Genomic DNA, 19,579 nt, shown 5'->3' with positions numbered 1-19,579 from the left:
TGTTGAAAGCATACAGTATGCCTTTGGAGTGAAATTCTTCTTCTACTATATCCTAATTTTTTTTTCCTCAAAACTTTTTTCAAATTTATTTTATTTGAGGGAGAGAAAGAAAGAGGGGAAAGAAGGAGGAAGGGAGAGAGAGAATGGGTACTCCAGGGCCTTCAGCTGCTGCAAACAAACTCCATATGAATTGTGTATCTGTCTTACATGGGTCCTGGGGAATTGAACCTGGATCCTTTGGCTTTGCAGACAAATATCTTAACCTCTAAGCCATCTCTCCAGCCATATATCCTGAATTTTTTAATTTTTTTTTTTTATTTTTGAGATAGGGTTTCACTCTTGCTCAGGCTGACCTGGAATTCACTATGTAGTCTCAGGGTGGCCTTGAACTCATGATGATCCTCCTACCTCTGCCTCCCAAGTTCTGAGATTAAAGATGTGCACTACCATGCCTAGCTTAAATTCTTTAAAAGGATTTTATTATTTTTTTATTTATGAGAGAGATCGGCAGGGGGAGAATGGGCATGCCAGGGCCTCTAGCCACTGCAAACAAACTCCAGATGCAGGTGCCACCATGTACATTTAGCTTACATGGGACCTGGAGAATCAGCCTGGGTCCTTAAGCTTTGCAGGCAAGCACCTTAACTGCTAAGCCATCTCTCCAGCCCCTGGCTTGAATTCTTATGTAAAAGTCTTCATAGTGTCCCATATATCTTGAAATTCCCATTCATACCTTCGTATTAGTTTGTTTTTCTCTTTGATGGACTGTATTATATCTGCTATCTGGTTTTCTGGTTTAGATATTCTTTTCTTTTTTTTTTTTTTAAATTTTTATTTATTTATTTATTTGAGAGCGACAGACACAGAAAGAAAGACAGATAGAGGGAGAGAGAGAGAATGGGCGCGCCAGGGCTTCCAGCCTCTGCAAACGAACTCCAGACGCGTGCGCCCCCTTGTGCATCTGGCTAACGTGGGACCTGGGGAACCGAGCCTCGAACCGGGGTCCTTAGGCTTCACAGGCAAGCGCTTAACCGCTAAGCCATCTCTCCAGCCCTAGATATTCTTTTCTTTCTTTCATCCATACTATTGGTGAAAGTTTCTACAGAGGCTTTTATTTGACTTACTGGGTTTTTCATTTCTAGTATTTCTGATTGGTTTTTCTTCAGTGTTCCTATTTCCTTACTCATGTCTTATATTGACCTCCTTATTTCATTAAGTTGGTTTCCTGTGTTCTTCTTCAGGAGTTATTTTCTTCTTTAATTTCTCTGAACCTAGTTATAATCATTCTTTTGACATCTTTGTCAAGCATTTCATTTAAATTAATCTCACTGGACTCATTTCTGATGGATTTATAATTTTTAGTTGAATTATATTATCTTGGATTTTCAAATATTTTATTTATTTGAGAAAGAGAGAGAGAGAGAGAATGGGTGCACCAGGGCTTCCAGCTACTGCAAATGACTTCCAGACACTTGCGCCAACTTGCATCTGTCTTACATGGGTCCTGGGAAATCAAACCTGAGTCCTTTGGCTTTGCAGGCAAATGTCTTAACTGCTAAGCCATCTTCTCCAGACCCTATTGTCTTGATTTTCTTGTGTTTCTTGTATTATAATGTAGAGATTTTTGCAACTTGGGTTAATTTGATGCTTGCGTTTTCTAATTATCTGCAGTATTCTTAGATGTGTAAATCTGTCATTATATATCTTCAGGGTAGAGTTTAAGGTGCCAGTTGTAGCTCTTACATTACTCCAGAATAACAGCAGAAGTGACCCTAGGTGTTAGGCTTGCCTGCTATGTAAGTATTCTACTAGGCTGGGTGGAGCAAAATACAGACAAATTCTAAAGTTCGACTGCACAATATACAAATTCAATCAAAACCAGCATGGAGCATTTATGTAAGAGTGGTTATTGAAACAAGCAGGTAATCTAACAAGATCAAAGTCCCTAATGGTGTGCGTTGCCCTACACACTTAATCCTGTTAACTAGGTGACTGAATTTCTGGTCTGTTATGGATTCCAGGCCAGTTTGGGGTCACGTGAGACCCTGCCCCCAGAATGACAGAAGAAGACAATGGCATTATAAGTTAGGCAGTAATAAAGGACAACCCCAAAATACAGCTTATTTAAGAATGGGAGGGCTAGAGAGATGGCTTAGCAGTTAAAGTGCTTGCCTGCAAAGTCTAAGAACTTATGTTCAAATCTCCAGGTCCCAAATAGCCAGACACATAGTGACATAAGCATGCAATGTCGCACATACACACAAGGAGTGTGCATGTGTCTGGAGTTCTTTCACAGAGGCTGAAGGTCTTGGCATGCCCATTATTTTTCTCTCTCTCTCAAAATAAATTAAAAAAAAAAAAAGAATGGGAGGGCTAGAGAGATGGCTTAGTTGTTAAGGTGGTTGCTTGCAAAACTAAAGGACCTTGGTTCCATTCCCCAGGACCCATGTAAGCCAGATGCCCAAGAGGGCACATGCATCTGGCGTTTGTTTGCAGAAGCTAGAGGCCTGGTACACCCATTCTCTCTCTATCTCTCTCTATCTTTCTCTGAGTCTCTCAAATAAATAAATTAAAAAAAAAAAAGAATGGAAAAGCTGACCATCAATCAACTCTAACACATAACCTGCTGTTGAAGTCAGGTTCTCATTGCTGGTAGAAATCACCCAACTGAGAGAAGCTTGTAGGAAAAGAGGTTTATTTTGGTTTATAGGCTGGAGGGGAAGCTCCACGATGGCAGGGGAAAACAGTGGCATGAGCAGAGGGTGGACATCACCCCCTGGTCAACATAAGGTGGATAATAGCAACAGGAGAGTGTGCCAAACACTGGCAAGGGGAAACTGGCTATAACACCCATAAGCCCACCCCTAACAATACACTGCCTCCAGGAGGCTTTAATTTCCAATTGCCATCAGCTGGGGAAACTAGCATCCAGAACACCTAAGTTTATGGGGACACCTGAATCAGACCACCACACCTGCCCTGACATGGAAGGTGTGATTAGCACTTCCAGCGCAGGCCTATATACCAGGCTTTGGGGCAGGTACTGACCTGGTGTAAGTGGGCCCAGTTACCTTTGGGGATGGCTTTGGTCTCACCTATACTGCATGCCTGCTTGAATTCCTCTTTACTGTGCTGTGGGCTCAGCTAGGTTGGCTGAGCCTGTGATACCTGTGCTGGGTGCTATGTGGCTCATCCTTGTCCCCAGGTCTCCAGTGGTTGCAGACGCTGGCAGTTGTGGGAGGGGAGGCTGTGGAGGGTGCCTGAAGTTGTCCTGGAGCTGCATAGCTGGTCCCCATGGTCCTTTTCTCATGAGCTGCTCTACAGGTCCCTGCTGCCTTCGCCTTCAGGTTGCTTGACTTTGCAAGGAGGCTGATGTGAGTAGAAAATCCCCCCTTTTTTTTTCACAATTTGTATTAACATTTTCTTTTTTTTTTTAAAAAAATTTTTTATTTATTTATTTGAGAGTGACAGACATAGAGAGAAAGACAGATAGAGAGAGAGAGAGAATGGGCGCGCCATGGCTTCCAGCCTCTGCAAACGAACTCCAGACACGTGCGCCCCCTTGTGCATCTGGCTAACGTGGGACCTGGGGAACCGAGCCTCGAACCGGGGTCCTTAGGCTTCACAGGCAAGCGCTTAACCGCTAAGCCATCTCTCCAGCCCTGTATTAACATTTTCCATGATTATAAAAAATATCCCATGGTAATACCCTCCCTCCCCCCAGAAAATCCTTTATATTAATTAATTAATTGATTTGCACACACACGTACATGTGTGTGGGGGGGCATACCAGGGCCTCTTGCTGCTGCAGTGAACTTACATGGGTGACTTAGGAATTGAACCCTGAGCTAGCAGGCTTTTCAACCAAGTGGTCCCTCTAACTGCTGAGGTATGTTCTCAGTCTAAGAACTTTATTCTTTTCTGTTTAAAGCTGCTTATTATCTTTCTTTTTGGTTTTTTGAAGTAGGGTCTCACTGTAGCCCAAATCGACCTGGAAGCACTGTATATTCTTAGGCTGGCCTCCAACTCACAATGATCCTCCTACCTCTGCCTTCCAAGTGCTGGGATTAAAGGTGTGTGCCACCACACCTGGCTTTAAAGCTGTTTCTTGACAGTAGTTCTGAACAGTGAGTTTATTTTCCTACAGGAAGGAGAAGACTGTGGAAAAATAAAGCAGGTCAGGGAGGGGAGGCAGAGATACAGCCCCATACTTCAGAAGCAGTCTGAGGAGTAATTTTCAGAGACATCTACTTAGGTAAAGCCAAATTCTTGACTTTTTTTTTTTTTGTAATAATTTTTTTAATTTATTTTATTTGAGAGCGACAGACACAGAGAGAAAGACAGATAGAGGGAGAGAGAGAATGGGTGCGCCAGGGCTTCCAGCCTCTGCAAACGAAGTCCAGACGCATGCGCCCCCTTGTGCATCTGGCTAACGGGGGACCTGGGGAACCGAGCCTCGAACCGGGGTCCTTAGGCTTCACAGGAAAGCGCTTAACCGCTAAGCCATCTCTCCAGCCCAAATTCTTGACTTTGACACAGAAGATTCTAGGATGAACCAATATGAAGCAAAGTTGGAGTTTAAAGTTGTTTTTTTTTTTTTTTTTTGTGTGTGTGTGTGTGTGTGTGTGTGTGTGTGTGTGTGTGTTTTGTTTTTCAAGGTAGGGTCTTAATCTAGGCCAGGATGACCTAGAATTCACTATGTAGTTTCATGGTGGCCTTAACCTTATAGTGAACCTCCTATATCTGCCTACCAAGTACTGGTATTAAAGGCATGTGCCACCATGCTGGGCTCAACATTTTTATTCATTTATTTGTAACGAGGGGGGGGGGATGAAGGGAGGGAGAGAATGGGCACTGCAGGGCCTCTAGCCACAGCAAATGAACTCCAGATGCATGTGCCACCTTGTGCACCTGCCTTACATGAGTCCTAGGGAATTGAACCTGGGTCCTTTGCATGAAGGTTAATAGAAAGAGTGGGTCTCAGGAAAAGATCAAGAAATACTCTGCCAGAAGTGGTGGCCCATGCCTTTGATCCCAGCACTTGGGAGGCAGAGGTAGGAGGATTGTTACGAGTTTGAGGCCACCTTGAGACTACATAGTGAATACCAGGTCAGCCTGAGCCAGAGTGAAACCCTACCTCGAAAAACAAAACAAAACAAAAATACTCAAGTAAAGGTTTAGGCTTCTCAAAGGAGAGTCACCATTGCCTTTAATGTATACTGTTTTAGGTGGTTTCTGAAGTTACATCTCATGGGGTGGTTAAGGAAACTTCTTTTTCAGTAAATGGGATCACTGGGTGGTTCCTGATGTGCATTGGATTACAGGTGGTAAGGTAAAACCCTAGGTCACAAAAGAAATTGTCTGTTATCAGCCTTGACAACAAATGTTAATTGTGTTGGAATTCCTGATCCTCAGCTGCAAGGTTTCAACCAGACTTCTTTCCCCTTCCCATATCCCCTTCCTTTTTTCTGTCTTGTATTTTGCCTCAGATCTGATTGCATTTCACAGTATGAAGGGTGTGGGTAAAGCACATAAGATGTCTATCAGATTCCTCTATTCTAGTAGAAAGCCTCATATACTAAGCAGTAGTTATCAACGTTTATGATGTCAGGAGTTATTAAAGAAGTGGAAGACCTTCAGAAGTGCAAATATACTCATTAGTGGTAAATTATCAAGGTATCCTCAGAAAATTTGGTAGAGCTATCAAGAAGTACCTTGGCACATGGTGAGCTGGTAGAGCCCTGGTTCTGGTGTCGTGTCCTCAGTACCACAAGTGTTTACAGAGCATTGTGATGTTCTGGGAGAAATAGCAGATCTGTCATGCTGTCAGCAGATGGGAGGAATGGGTCCAGCAAAATACTCAGTGACAGCTGGGTGTGGTGGCACACAGCTTTAATCCCAGCACTCAGAAGGCAGAGGTAGGAGGAGCACTGTGAGTTCAAGGCCACCCTGAGACTACATAGTGAATTCCAGGTCCGCCTGAGCCAAAGTGAGACCCTACCTTGAAAAAACAAAAACAAAACAAAACAAAACAAAAATACTCAGTGACAAGTCCTCTGATGGAAAGGCTGAGAAAACAAGCTTTGGGAGAAGGTGGGATTGACTTAGAAGATTCTGGAGAGTCTTGGACAAGGTCTGTCTTCAGACTTAGAGACTTTCTGCCTGAAAGGAAGGCTTTCCAAGAGGAGGAAGGGGTTTGGCTTCTCTCCAGAATTGGGAGAGGTACTGGCCTTGGAGAAGGGTGAGTGCTGTGCATTGGTCGGGCTTGAGCAGGCTTCGCAGTTCTGCAAGCTCCTAATTAGGAAGTTTGAAGACTGGGAGCCTCCACTTGACTCTAGTCTAAATGAAAAGACAACAGAGAAACAAAGGGTGGTTTTTCTTTTCTTTTTTTTAGATAGAGTCTCCCTTGCTCTAGGCCAGCCTGACCTGGAATTCACTGTATAGTCAGTCTCAGGGTGGCCTCACTCATGGTGATTGTCCTACCTCTGCCTCCTGAGTGCTGGGATTAAAGGCGTGCACCACCATGCCTAGCTTAAAATATTTCCTCCTTTATTAATTTGAGAGAGAGAAAAAGGCAGGCAGACAGAGAGAGAGAGAGAGAGAGAGAGAGAGAGAGAGAGAAAGAGGGAGAGGGAGAGAATGGGTTTGCCAGCCATTGCAAATGAACTCGACACATGTGCCACCTTGTGCATCTGGCATACCTGGGCATTGGGGAGTCAAACCTGGGTCCTTTGGCTTTGCAGGCAAGCACATCCCTGCTAGGCCATCTCTCCAGCCTCAGGTTTTTCTGTGTCTTTGTTTTTAGCAGTGAGTTGATATAATCCTAGCTCTGTGTTAGGGTTAGCATTAGGTAGGATGGAAAAGAAGGAGGGGTGGTAAAGAAACCATGGTGAGGAGATGGCAGAGCTGGGCGTGCCTGGAATCCCAGAATCCCACTGAGCACCACCACACCTGGCTGTTTCTTCAAGTGTTTTTCTTAGTGACATATTTATAACTAGCCAATTTAAATTTTAGTACCAGGGTGAAAAATATCACTTCATTTACTTTAGTCTGTCTGTAATCTGCAGCAAACCTCTTCCTGCGGGTGGGTTGGAAATTTCCTCAGTTGTTGCACAGATTCCCTTCCTCTCTTGCACATGATGAATGAGAACCCTACCGCCTGCTTCTCTCTCTCTCTCTCTCTCTCTCTCTCTCTCTCTCTCTCTCTCTCTCTCTTTTGGTTTTTCAAGGTAGGGTTTCACTATAGTGCAGGCTGGTTTAGAATTCACTGTGTAGTCTCAGGTGACCTTTAACTCATGGTGATCCTCTTACCTCTGCCTAAGTGCTGGGATTAAAGGCGTGCACCACCACGCCCTGCTATTCTTTTTATTTATTTATTTTAATTTTTTTATTCATTTTTATTTATTTATTTGAGAATACCAGAGAGAGAGAGAGTGAGAGAGAAAGAAAGAAGGACGCAGATAGGGAGAGAGGGAGAGAGAAAGAAGGACGCAGATAGGGAGAGAGGGAGAGAGAATGGGCCCACCAGGGCCTCCAGCCACTGCAAACGAACTCCAGATGCATGCGCCCCCTCGTGCATCTGGCTAACGTGGGTCCTGGGGAATCGAGCCTCGAACCGGGGTCCTTAGGCTTCACAGGCAAGCACTTAACTCTTTTTATTTATTTATTTGAGAGTGAGTGAGTGTGTACCAGGGCCTCAAGCTGCTCCAAAGAAAAAACTTCAGACACACGCACCACCATGTGCATCTGGCTTTATGTGAGTATTGGGGATTCAAACCAGGGTCCTTTGACTTTGCAGGCTCCTTAACCACTGTACCATCTCGCCAGCCCTATTCTTTTTTCTTTTTTAAAAACAACCCTCCCCCCCAAAAAAAATCTTTTAAGGGCTGAAGAGATGGTTCAGCAGTAAGGCGCTTGCCTGCAAAGCCTAAACAACCTGGGTTCCGTCCCTCAGTACCTACATAAAGCCAGATGTACAATGTGGTTCATGCACCTGGAGTTCATTTGCAGAGGCTGGAGGCCCTGGCGCACCCATCCTCTCTGTTTCTGCTTGCAAGTGGATAAAAAAAAAATAAAGTCTGGACCTGTTAAACAATAACCCTTCGTTCTCTCCCCCTACCTGGTCCCTGGCAGCCTGTAATCTATATTCTGCTGCTGAGTTTTTCTATTTTAAGTGGATTCATTCCATAGTTTATTGTTTGATTGGCATGTTTCACTTTGCATAATGTCCTAACAGTAGTTTGTGCTGTAGCATGTACCAGAGTTCCTTTGCTTTTAAAGGCTGGCCAATGCTCCATTTCATGTGCATGCCTCCTGACTTCCATTCATTCCTTATGGACAGGTTGTTTCAAGTTTCTCTGTCAGCTGACCCTGGATTTTAATCACATCAGAAAAATCCTTCACATCAGTACCTAAAGTAGTGCTTTTAGCATTGCATAGCAGGAGAAGACATTTTCACCGAGAACCCAGATTCTTGGGACTGTCTTAGGATTCTGTCTACCACATGCCCTGTGGAAAGATTTCACTCCCCTTTGTTGGAGGAACAAGTGTGTGCTCTTACAGCATTAATCTATAAACTGCATGGAAGAGTTCCAGATATGACATGGCCCCTCATTTTACAGCTGGTCTTTCCAGCTGGGCTTTTCTATGCTCACGGCTCTAGGGCAATATATAGGACGCATTTTAATCACTGTTCAGCCTCTGATGAGAGGGCTTTGGCTTCTCATCTCCAGTATTACCAGTGACATGTTTCTTAAGTGTGCACAAGTGTGAATTAGTTAAGCTGGTAAGGGAGAGAATGTCTCTTTACCATTTGTGACTCCCACATACAAAATGAATCCCCCCTGCATACTCTGTTAAGAATAATTTAGAGAGGTTAATAAACAAACAAGAGGGCCGGGCGTGGTGGCACATGCCTTTAATCCCAGCACATGGGAGGCAGAGGCAGGAGGATTGCCGTGAGTTCAAGGCTACCCTGAGAATACATAGTGAATTCCAGGTCAGCCTGGGCTACAGTGAGACCCTACCTCAAAAACAAACAAACAAACGAACAAACAAAAAAACAAACAAACAAGAATTTCAGCTTGATTGTGAACAGGGCATCTTAGTCACAAATGATTTCAGTGGGAATAATATTCTCATAATATGCCTTCTGGCTTGAGGAGAGTTTCATGGTCTTGCAAAGGATGGATGTGTTTTGTTGGTGTATGGGAGGGAGGCGCAGTGTCTTAGGTTTGGTTCCCTTTGGAAGAAGTTGTTTTTCTTGTTTATTATTATTATTATTGTGTGTGTGTGTGTGTGTGTTACTGGTTGCTCTGTGCTAGGCAAACTTCCCAAGACTTCTAGAACTTCTATCTCCTTATTTAATATGCGCCAACCTGGTAAGTGAAGGTGTAATAAATAGCACCTGCACTGCTATCAAAGTGAGTACGAGATGTGGGTGGAAACTAGAAGGCTGTAAAAGTATCCGTGTACAGAAGTAATATTTGCTAGCTGGGGAGATGGGAAGAGGAAGAGCAGGGGTAGGTTGTCTGCTCCTTCTGGCTGGGTTTGCTGGCAGAACCGAATCTGTTCTCTCTTCCAGGCAACTGCCATGTCTGTGGACTGTCTTGGGCAGCATGCAGTTCTTTCTGGGTAAGTGAACTTTCACAGATTGCCTGCTACAATTTCTGGGGAACAAAGTACAAATTAAGTTTCTGGGGAACAAAGTACAAATTAAATTTCTGGGAAAGATCCTTATATTTAGGGATTATGATAGGGCTTAGTTCCAATATTTGGGTGACCACAAAGGTACTTGTAGGAATTATTTGCAGTTTGTTTATTTATTTAATTAATTTATCTTTTTTTGAGGTAGGTCTCACTCTAGCCCAGGCTGACCTGGAATTCACTATGTAGTTTCAGGGTGGCATCAATCTCACGGCAATCCTCTTACCTCTGCCTCCCGAGTGCTGGGATTAAAGGTGTGTGCCACCACACCTGGCTCATTTAATTTTTTTTTTTTTTATGGTGTTTTGAGATAGGGGCTTGCTGTAGCCCAGGCTGACCTGGAATTCACTCTGTAGTCTCAGGGTGGCCTCGTACTTGCAATTCTCCTATCTCTGCCTCCCGGGAACTGGGATTAGAGGCATATGCCACCACGCCTGGCTCTCATTTAATTTTAAAAAAATATTTAGGGCCGGAGAAATCGCTTAGTGGTTAAGGTTCTTGCCTACAAAGCCAAAGGACAATGTTCAATTCTCTTAACACCCACGTAAGCCAGATGCACAAGGGGGCGCATGCAGTTGAAATTTATTTGCAATGGCTGGAGGCCCTGGCATACCCATTCGCTCGCTCTCTTTCTCTCTCTCCTCCCCCCTATTTCTCTCTCAAATAAAGTAAATTTTTTTTTTTTTTTTTTGGTTTTTTGAGGTAGGGTCTCACTCTGGTCCAGGCTGACCTGGAATTAACTCTGTCATCTCAGGGTGGTCTTGAACTCATGGCAATCCTCCTACTTCTGCCTCCCAAGTGCTGGGATTAAAGGCGTGCGCCACCACACCCGGCTAAAAAAAATTTTTTTAATGTTTATTTCAGGGCTGGAGAGATGGCTTAGCGATTAAGAGCTTGCCTGTGAAGCCTGAGGACCCAGGTTTGAGGCTCGATTCCCCAGGACCCATGTTAGCCAGATGCACAAGGGGGCGCATGCATCTGGAGTTTGTTTTCAGTGGCTGGAGGCCCTGGTGTGCCCATTCTCTTTCCCTCTCTCTATCTGCCTCTTTCTCTGTCTGTCACTCTCAAATAAAAAAATTTAAAAAAAATTTTATTTGAGAGAGAGAAAGAGGTAGGTGGGTAGAGAGAAAGATCAAATGGGTGTTCCAGGGCCTGTAGCTACTGCAAATGAATTCCAGACTCATGTGTTACCTTATGCATCTGGTTTACATGGGTACTGGGGATTTGAACCTGTGTTCTTAGGCTTTGCAGTTAAGTGCCTTAACTACTAAGCCATTTCTCCAGCCCTGCAGTTTATTTTATTTATTTATTTTGTTTTTTTGAGGTAGGGTCTCACTCTGGCCCCTGCTGACCTGAAATTCACTATGTACTTTCAGGGTAGCCTCAAACTCACAGAGACCCTCCTACCACACTGCCTCCCAGTGCTGGGATTAAAGGCATGTGCCACCACGCCTGGCCCTGCAGTTTATTTTTGTTTGCTTGAACAGATAAGCAGTAGAGCTCTTTTAAAAAATTATTTATTTGAGAGAGAAAGAGACAAGCGAAAGAGGCAAATAGAGAGAGTGAATGCTCCAGGGCCTTTAGCCTCTGCAAACGAACCTTGTGTATCTGGCTTACCTGGTGTTGCAGTCAGGTTTGCATTGCTGGCAGAAAACACCGACCCAGAGCAGCATGTGGGATAAAAGGGTTAATTTTGGCTTACAGACTTGAGGGGAAGCTCCATGATGGCAGGGGAAAATGATGGCATGAGCAGAGGGTAGATATTGCCTCCTAGCCAACATCAGGTGGACAAAAGCAACAGGAGAGTGTGCCAAACACTGGTGAGAGGAAGCTGGCTATAATACCCATAAGCCTGCCCCCAACAATATACTGCCTCTAGGTGGCTTTAGTTCCCAAATTGCCATCAGTGGAGGAAACTAGCATCCAGAACACCTAAGTTTATGGGGGATACCTGAATCAAACCACCACATGTGGGTCTTGGGGAGTTAAACCTGGGTCCTTTGGCTTTGCAGGCAAGTGCCTTAATTGCTAAGCCATCTCTCTAGCCCAGTAGAGCTCTTCTGACATTCAGTGATTGGTAATTTGAGATTGCTGTTTCTCTTTATTACACAAGTCTTCAAGGAAGCAATCTGGTATGGCCAGAGAGGGAGGTAGTAGGATTGAGGGGACCTGGGTTCTGTTTTGATGGTGCCACAATTAACCATGGACATTTATTCAGCTCACCTAAGTAGAATTTTATTTCATCAAGAAGGAATTGAATGATAGTCAATTCTCATTCAAAAATTCTAAGATTCTGGGCTAGAGAGAGATGGTTTAGCAGTGAAGGCACTTGCCTACGAAGCCTAAGAATTCATGTTTGAATCTCTAGGTCCCAGGTAAGCCAGATGCACAGTGACACAAGTACACAATGTCGCACATGTGCATGAGGGGGCACACACATTTGGAGTTCATTTGCAGTGGCCAAAGGCCCTGGCACGTCCGTTCTCTCTCTCTTAAATAAAATAAAAAAAAAAAAAAAAATCTAAGATTCTGACCATTGCTACTACTACCTCTAACATTGTACCAAAATACAATTTAGGGTCAGGGTTCCCTTTCCCTTTTGTATTTCTCTGGGTTTCTGCCCCTGCTTCCTTCATATTCAGTTGTTTTTACATTACGCTTATGGTTATTTATTTATTTAATTTGTTTTTCAGGGTAGGGTCTTGCTCTAGCCCAGGATGACCTGGAATTCACTATGTAATCTCAGGGTGGCCTCAAGCTCACGGCGATCCTCTTACCTCTGCCTCTGAGTGCTGGGATTAAAGGCATGCGCCACCAAGCCCAGCTGCAAGTTTGTGGTTATTTTAAGTTGTTTATGGGCTCATTTACAGATCAGTGAAAGCATTTTCTTTTTAAATATTTATTTATTTATTATTATTATTTTGGTTTCTTGAAGTAGGTAGAGTGCTGGGGTTAAAGGCATACACCTCCCCACCTAACTATTTATTTGAGAGTGAAAGAGGCAGATGGGGGTGGAGGATGAATGGCCATGCCAGGGCCTTTAGCTACCACAAACTCCACATGCATGTGCCACCTTGTGAATGTGGCTTTATGTAGGTAGGTACTGGGAATTGAACCTGGGTCCTTTGGCTTTGCAGGAAAGCATCTAAATGGCTTAAGTAATCTCTCCAGCCCTTATTTATTATTTGTATGACTGGGCTCATGTGTGCATGCTCCCTTGTGGGTGTGCCAGGGCCTCTTGCTGCTGCAAAACCACATGCCAGATGTTTATACCACTTTTTGTGTCTAGTTTATATGGATGGCTAGGGAATTGAACCCCATATTTTTTGAAAACAAGTGCTTTTAACCATTGAGACATTTCCACAGCCTTCTTTACACTTTTATTTGGGTGGGGGTAGGGTCTTGCTCAATCCAATCTTACTTGGAATTCAGGATGTAGTCTCAGGGTGGCCTTGAACTCCCAGCAATCCTCCTACCCCTGCCTTTCAAGTGCTGGGATTACAAGCATGTGCCACGCCTAGCTTTTTTTTGTTTACTTTTATTTATTTATTTATTTGAGAGTGACTGACAGAGACAAAGAGGCAGAGGCAGAGGCAGATAGAGAATGGGTGCACCAGGACCTCCAGCCACTGTTATGAACTCCAGATGCATGTGCCATTTTGTGCATGTGGCTTTATGTGGTCCTGAGGAATCGAGCCTTGAACTGAGGTCCTTATGCTTCACAGGCAAGCGCTTAACTACTAAGCCATCTCTCCACCCCCCCCCTTTTTTTTAAGGAACTCCAGATGCATGCACCACTTTGTACATCTGGCTTATGTGGGTACTGGGGAATTGAGCCTGATTCCTGATTCCCTGAATGCCTTAAATTGCTAAGCCATCTCTTCAGCTTTTTTTTTTTTAACATACAAAGTTTCTATTTATTTATTTATTTGAGGGAGAGAAAGAGGCAGATTGATCTAGAGAATGGGCACACCAGGGCCATTAACATATTGTGGGTCTCCCTTCCCCAAACATCTCATCATAGTTTGTCATTCCAACATGCCATGGGAAATTTGTGTTTTCCTGCATCTGTGTCTTCATGGAACATCATGGCATCTCTTTTCTATTTTGTTATTTACGTCAAATTGACATTTCAGAAATATGTAGCAGATTTTTAAAAATATATTTTATTTATTTATTTATTTATTTATTTATTTATTTATTTATTTATTTTAGAGAGAGAGAGAGAGAGAGAGAGAGCAAGAGAGAATGGGCACATCAGGGCCTCCAGCCACTGCAAACGAACTCCAGATGCATGTGCCCCTTGTGCATCTGGCTTATGTGGGTCCTGGAAAGTTGAACCAGGATCCTTTGGCTTTGCAGGCAAACACCTTAACCGCTAAATCCATCTCCAGCCTGATGTAGCAGATTTTTATCACATGGCTCAGTGAGACCTGGCACTGCACCAGCTTCACACAGCCACACAGGTGCATGAGCACACAGGTCCGTGGTCACACATGCCCCGAGAAGGCCAGGCCATGCCCTGCTGCTTCCCCAGTGGGCTGGAACAAGCCATGAAGAGCTACAAGTCACTCTGCCCACTCTGTGGAGTGAGGCAATGCAGCCCCTGCTAAGCCTTTGGCTCTGTCCTCTCCTCGCTGCACAGTCTTGTACAGGTAGAGTCTCCTCTCTTAGAGTTGGCTTTCCCATCTGTGAAAGGGGCTCACCATGTCCTCCTTTTGGGCTTAAAATTTATAAATTTATATGGATTCTTTCCTGGCCTTCTCTCTCTCTCTCTCTTTTTTTAAAATATTTTATTTATTTATTTGAGAGCAACAGACACAGAGAGAAAGACAGATAGAGGGAGAGAGAGAGTGGGCGCACCAGGGCTTCCAGCCTCTGCAAACGAACTCCAGACGCGTGCGCCCCCTTGTGCATCTGGCTAATGTGGGACCTGGGGAACCGAGCCTCGAACCGGGGTCCTTGGGCTTCACAGGCAAGCAGTTAACTGCTAAGCCATCTCTCCAGCCCTTATGTGGATTTTCTTAAATTTAAGCTGTTGCACTCCGGTTCGCATTGCTGTTAGAAATCACCCAACCAAGAGCAGCTTCTGGGAAAAAGAGATTTATTTTGGCTTATAGGCTCGAGGGGAAGCTCCACGATGGCAGGAGAAAACGATGGCATGAGCAGAGGGTGGACATCACCCCCTGCCCAACGTAAGGTGGACCACAGCAACAGGAGGGTGTGCCAAACACTGGCATGGGGAAACTGGCTATAAAGCCCATAAGCCCGCCCCCAACAATACACTTCCTCCAGGAGGCATTAATTCCTAAATATCCATCAGCTGGGAACCTAGCATTCAGAACACTTAAGTTTATGGGGGACACCTGAATCAAACCACCACATAAGCTGTTATCTTAATTTCCAAGAACTTCTGAAATTTTCAAAAATTTGAATGATTTAAATGCTTTCTCTTCTTTTACATTTTTTCTCTTAACTCTTTTGAGACTATTGATTCCAAGCTTTTTCTTTCTTCTGCATAGTTCCTGTTTCCTTTAGTTCTTTCCCCCCTTTTGATTGTGTTAGTAGTCTCTTTCAGATTTCCTCTGGTGACTGAGGTCAGTGGCTGTCTGTTCATAGAGTGGTTGGAATGCTGTTTACATGGGTGGGTGGTGAGGTCTACTAGAGCGAGAGCAGGTGGGAACCAGGTCTTGTTAGTACATGCCTAAATGATGGTGGTGGTGTTAACTTGCTCTTGGTTTTTTCTTGGGCTGGTCATTTTCAGTGGAAATGAGTCAGGGTGGTGTGCTCAGTGTGGGAAGAGCCTAAGAAAGAAAAAGGCCATAAATCTTTGGCCAGTGTTGAGCATAATGTCTCCTTATTCTTACCCTGTGCTGTGCTTCTGCCACCTCCACTGGATGAAGGAGAGATGACTGCCTGGCTGTAGTGGGTGGTGATGGCATATAAACCACTTTTCTTAGCCTCTTCCTTTTATTTAAAATTTATTTATTTATTTATTTGAGAGAGAGGAAGAGGGAGGGAGAATGGGCTCGCCAGGGCTTCTAGCCACTACAAATGAACTCCAGACTCATGCACCACCTTGTGTATCTGGCTGCTGTGGGTCCTGTGGAATCAAACTGTGGTCCTTTGGCTTTGCAGGTAAATGCCTTAACCTCTAAGCCATCTCTCCAGCCCCCTTAGCCTCTTTCAAACAACTCTTGTTTCATTTTGTTCTGCTATGCCTTCCTCTTTGCCTTGAGCCACTTTGTCCATCTGGCTTTAATGGGTACTGGGGAATCAAACCAGGGTCGTTAGGCATTCCAGGCAAACGCCTTGACTACTGGGCCATCTGTCCAGCCCAGTCTTTATTCTTGAGCCTACTAGTTTTCAAGGGTTCTCTAGTGAAAAATCAATACCAAGATTGCTACAGGGATGCTGATTCACATACCAGACATTTTTTTTTCTTATTTAAAAGGAAAATATATGAGTATAGGACATCCACATTTTTAGATTATTTATATTGATTAGCATCTCAAACATTATTGGCACATTTACCTTGTTACTTTAATTATTATTCCTTTTTTCTTGGGTTATTATTTCTTTTGCTGAGAGACTTCATTTAGTTTCCAAGTAGCAGACTTGTAGGCAAGTTTGAGGTTTTCTGCAGGAATCTGATTCAATGACAAGTGATGTGTTTAAGTGCAAAGCACTGCCCAGTGATAAGGTTTCTTCCCCAGACACTCAGTTAAATTTAAGCAAGAGCTTTAATGTTAATAGTCCTGCTATAGAGATAAATGCAGCCGAAGTGTATACGGTGCCACCAGAGTAGGTGGAAGCTGGGGCACTGGGAAAGGCTGGGAGGGGCAGGTTGGAGCTGAATGTAGGAGAGCAAGCCGACTCATGGTGGACGTGGGCAGGGAAGCTTGACTGTGGAGGTAATCTCTCACAGGGGCACCGCTGCCCTTCACTTAACTGCACACTTGAGTTACTCCTGTCACTTGTGTGCCTTTCAGAGTAGATAAATGTGTATCTAAGGCATTTTGGGGCACTGCTTGCAAACTGCAATGCTGAACGTACTTTTCCATCTTCATGCTAAGGCCGTCGCCACCTTGCTCTCACGTCGATGTTGTCTTAGCCGCAGATTCCTGTACATCGTCAATCTGGATGCCCCTTTCGAAGGTCACCGGAAAATTTCCCGCCAGAGCAAATGGGACATTGGAGCTGTGCAGTGGAATCCTCATGACAGCTTCGCTCACTATTTTGCAGCCTCAGTGAGTACATTTGAGGAGTGTCATCTTTTTAATGTGTCATTGAGGGTGGGCAGGTTTGTGTCCTGTAAGAGAAGAGAAGTTATCTTTATTGCTCAGTCAAAAAAGGCTTTCATGAGCCAGGCATGGTGGTACTTGGGAAGCAGAGGTAGGAGGATCAGATTGCTGTGAGTTCGAGGACACCCTGAGACTACATAGTGAATTCCAGGTCAGCTTGGGCCAGAATGAAACGCTACCTTGAACAAACAAAAACCAACCAACGAACAAAAGGCTTTCATGGTTCTGAGAGGAAGACGGGCAAGTTGCAGGTCAAAATTAAAATCTATCATTTATCTATCTATCATCAGTCAGTCAATCTATCTATCTACTTCCTGTTTCCATTGTTGTCAGACTTTGTACTTCTAGGGACCCAATCCAGGTTTAGAAAGAGAATCAAGTAGATTCTTTCTTTTTTTGTAAGATAGTCTCTCATGTAGTCCAGGCTGGCTTTAAACTTACTATGTAGTTGAGGATGGCCATGAGCTCCTGATCCTCCTATCTCTACTTGTACACAGCTGTGCTCAGTTTATCCCAGTTTATCCTCAGACATCAAACCTACTGTGCTGAGTGGACTTTGGGAACTTGATAGAGGCAAGGGTGAACTGAGAGCATCCAGTGTGACCGCAGCTGGAGAGTCAGAGGGGAGGAGGTTCCTCTAGGGATCAAGGGATGTCTCTGTAGGTATCTGTTACTTCAGGTCAATTGTGACTATTCAACAGGGAATTCCTCCCCTTTCCCCCCAGGCAGGGTTTCACTCTAGCCCAGGTTGACCTGGAACTCACTGTATAGTTCCAGACTGGCCTCAAACTCACAGCAGCCCTCCTACCTCTGTACCCCAAGTTTTGGTATTAAAAGTATGTTACCACCACATCTGGCTGGATTACTTTCTTTTAAAAATTTATTTATTTATTTATTTATTTATTTATTTATTTATTTATTTATCTGAGACAGAGAGAGATAGGCATGCCTGGGCTTCTAGCCACTGCAAACAAACTCCAGACGCATGTGCCACCTTGTGCATCTGGCTTACATGGGTACTGGGGAGTTGAACCTGGGTCTTTAGGCTTTGCAGGCAAGTGCCTTAACCACTAAGCAATCTCTTAAAAGAGAATGTTTTTCATATTTTATTTACTTATTTTGAGAGAGACAAAGGCAGATAGAGAGAGAATTGGGCACACCAGGGCCTCCAGCCACTGCAAATAAACTCTAGATGCATGTGCCACCTTGTATATCTTGGTTATATAGGTACTGGGAATTGAACCTGGGTCCTTAGGCTTCGCAGACAAATGCCTTAACTGCCAAGCCATCTCCTGGCTGGATTACTTCTTTTTTTCATACATATATTTTTTGTTTTGTTTTTCAAGGTAGGGTCTTACTCTAGCTCAGGCTGACCTGGAATTCACTATGTAGTCTCAGGGTTGCCTTGAACTCATGGTGATCCTCCTACCTTTGCCTCCTGAGTACTGAGATTAAAGGCATGCACCACCATAGCCAGCTCTTCATATTTCTTTATTTTAATTTTTATTTATTTGAGAGAGAGGGAAAAAAAGAGGAAGGGAGGGCATATCAGGGTCTCCAACTGCTGCAAATAACTCCAGATGCATGCACCATCTTTTTTTTTTTTTTTTTTTTTTTTTTTTTGGTTTTTCGAGGTAGCGTCTCACTCTGGTTCAGGCTGACCTGGAATTAACTCTAGTCTCAGGGTGGCCTTGAACTCATGGCGATCCTCCCACCTCTGCCTCCTGAGTGCTGGGATTAAAGGCGTGCGCCACCACGCCCAGCATGCATGCACCATCTTGTGCATCTGGCTTACATGGGTCCTGGGGAATTGAACCTGGATCCTTTGGCTTTTTTAGCTACTGTTTTAACTGCTAAGCCATTTCTGCAGCCCTGGAATACTTTTAAGGTGGTTCAAGCCAAAATAATTGCATTGATTCCTATTAATTTCCTCTCTCTTCTTCTCTTCCTCTCTGTCTCTGTGTCTCAACGGTGTGTGGGTATGTAGCCTGGCAGCCCTCAAACTTGCTGTGTAGACCACGGTGGCCTTGAGCTTGTGGTAGTCCTTCTGCCTCTACTTCCCCAGTACTATGATTATAGGTGTATATTGCCTGCCTCGCTAAATAGACTTTTTTTTTGTTCATTTTTTTCGAGATAGAGTCTTACTTTAGCCTGGGCTGACCTGGAACTCCCTCTGTAGCTCAGGCTAGCCTAAAACACATGGCAGTTTCAATTTTTGTACCTCAACCTCCTGAGTGCTGGAATTAAAGGCATGTACCACCATTCCCAACTAAGCTGATTTATTTTTTAATATTTTTATTCATTTATTTGCATGCCAAGGGAGGGAGGAAGGGGGTGGGGAATATGGGCATACCAGTGCCTCTTGCCACTTAATAAAAACTTCAGATGCATGTGCCACTGTGCATCTGGCTCTGGCTTTATGTGGGTACTAGGGAATTGAACCCCGGGCTGCCAGGATTTGCAAACAAGTGCCTTTTAACCACTGAGCCATGTTTCCCACCCTAATCTGATTCCCTCCCCCCCCACCTGGCTTATTCTTTTTTTTTTTTTTTTTGAGGTAGGGTCTCACT

The 19,579-nt window shown here is 44.1% G+C and overlaps 1 protein-coding gene across 4 annotated transcripts in view; it reads left to right on the top strand.

Moving 5' to 3' along the window:
* The window catches only part of Wdr59 (WD repeat domain 59), a 111,867-nt gene that overhangs the window by 8,271 nt on the left and 84,017 nt on the right, over positions 1–19,579 (top strand). For all 4 annotated transcript variants that reach the window (XM_045141648.1, XM_004659620.3, XM_045141647.1 and 1 more), the window contains exons 2-3: positions 9,584–9,633; positions 16,820–16,955. In XM_045141648.1, the coding sequence (XP_044997583.1) occupies positions 9,584–9,633; positions 16,820–16,955 (186 nt within the window). The remainder of the gene's footprint in view (positions 1–9,583; positions 9,634–16,819; positions 16,956–19,579) is intronic.

Source organism: Jaculus jaculus, chromosome 1, assembly GCF_020740685.1.
Source record: "Jaculus jaculus isolate mJacJac1 chromosome 1, mJacJac1.mat.Y.cur, whole genome shotgun sequence".
In the NCBI taxonomy this organism is placed as follows: domain Eukaryota; kingdom Metazoa; phylum Chordata; class Mammalia; order Rodentia; family Dipodidae; genus Jaculus; species Jaculus jaculus.
Note: the sequence above shows the minus strand (reverse complement) of the source record. Positions and strands in the feature narration are given on the sequence as shown.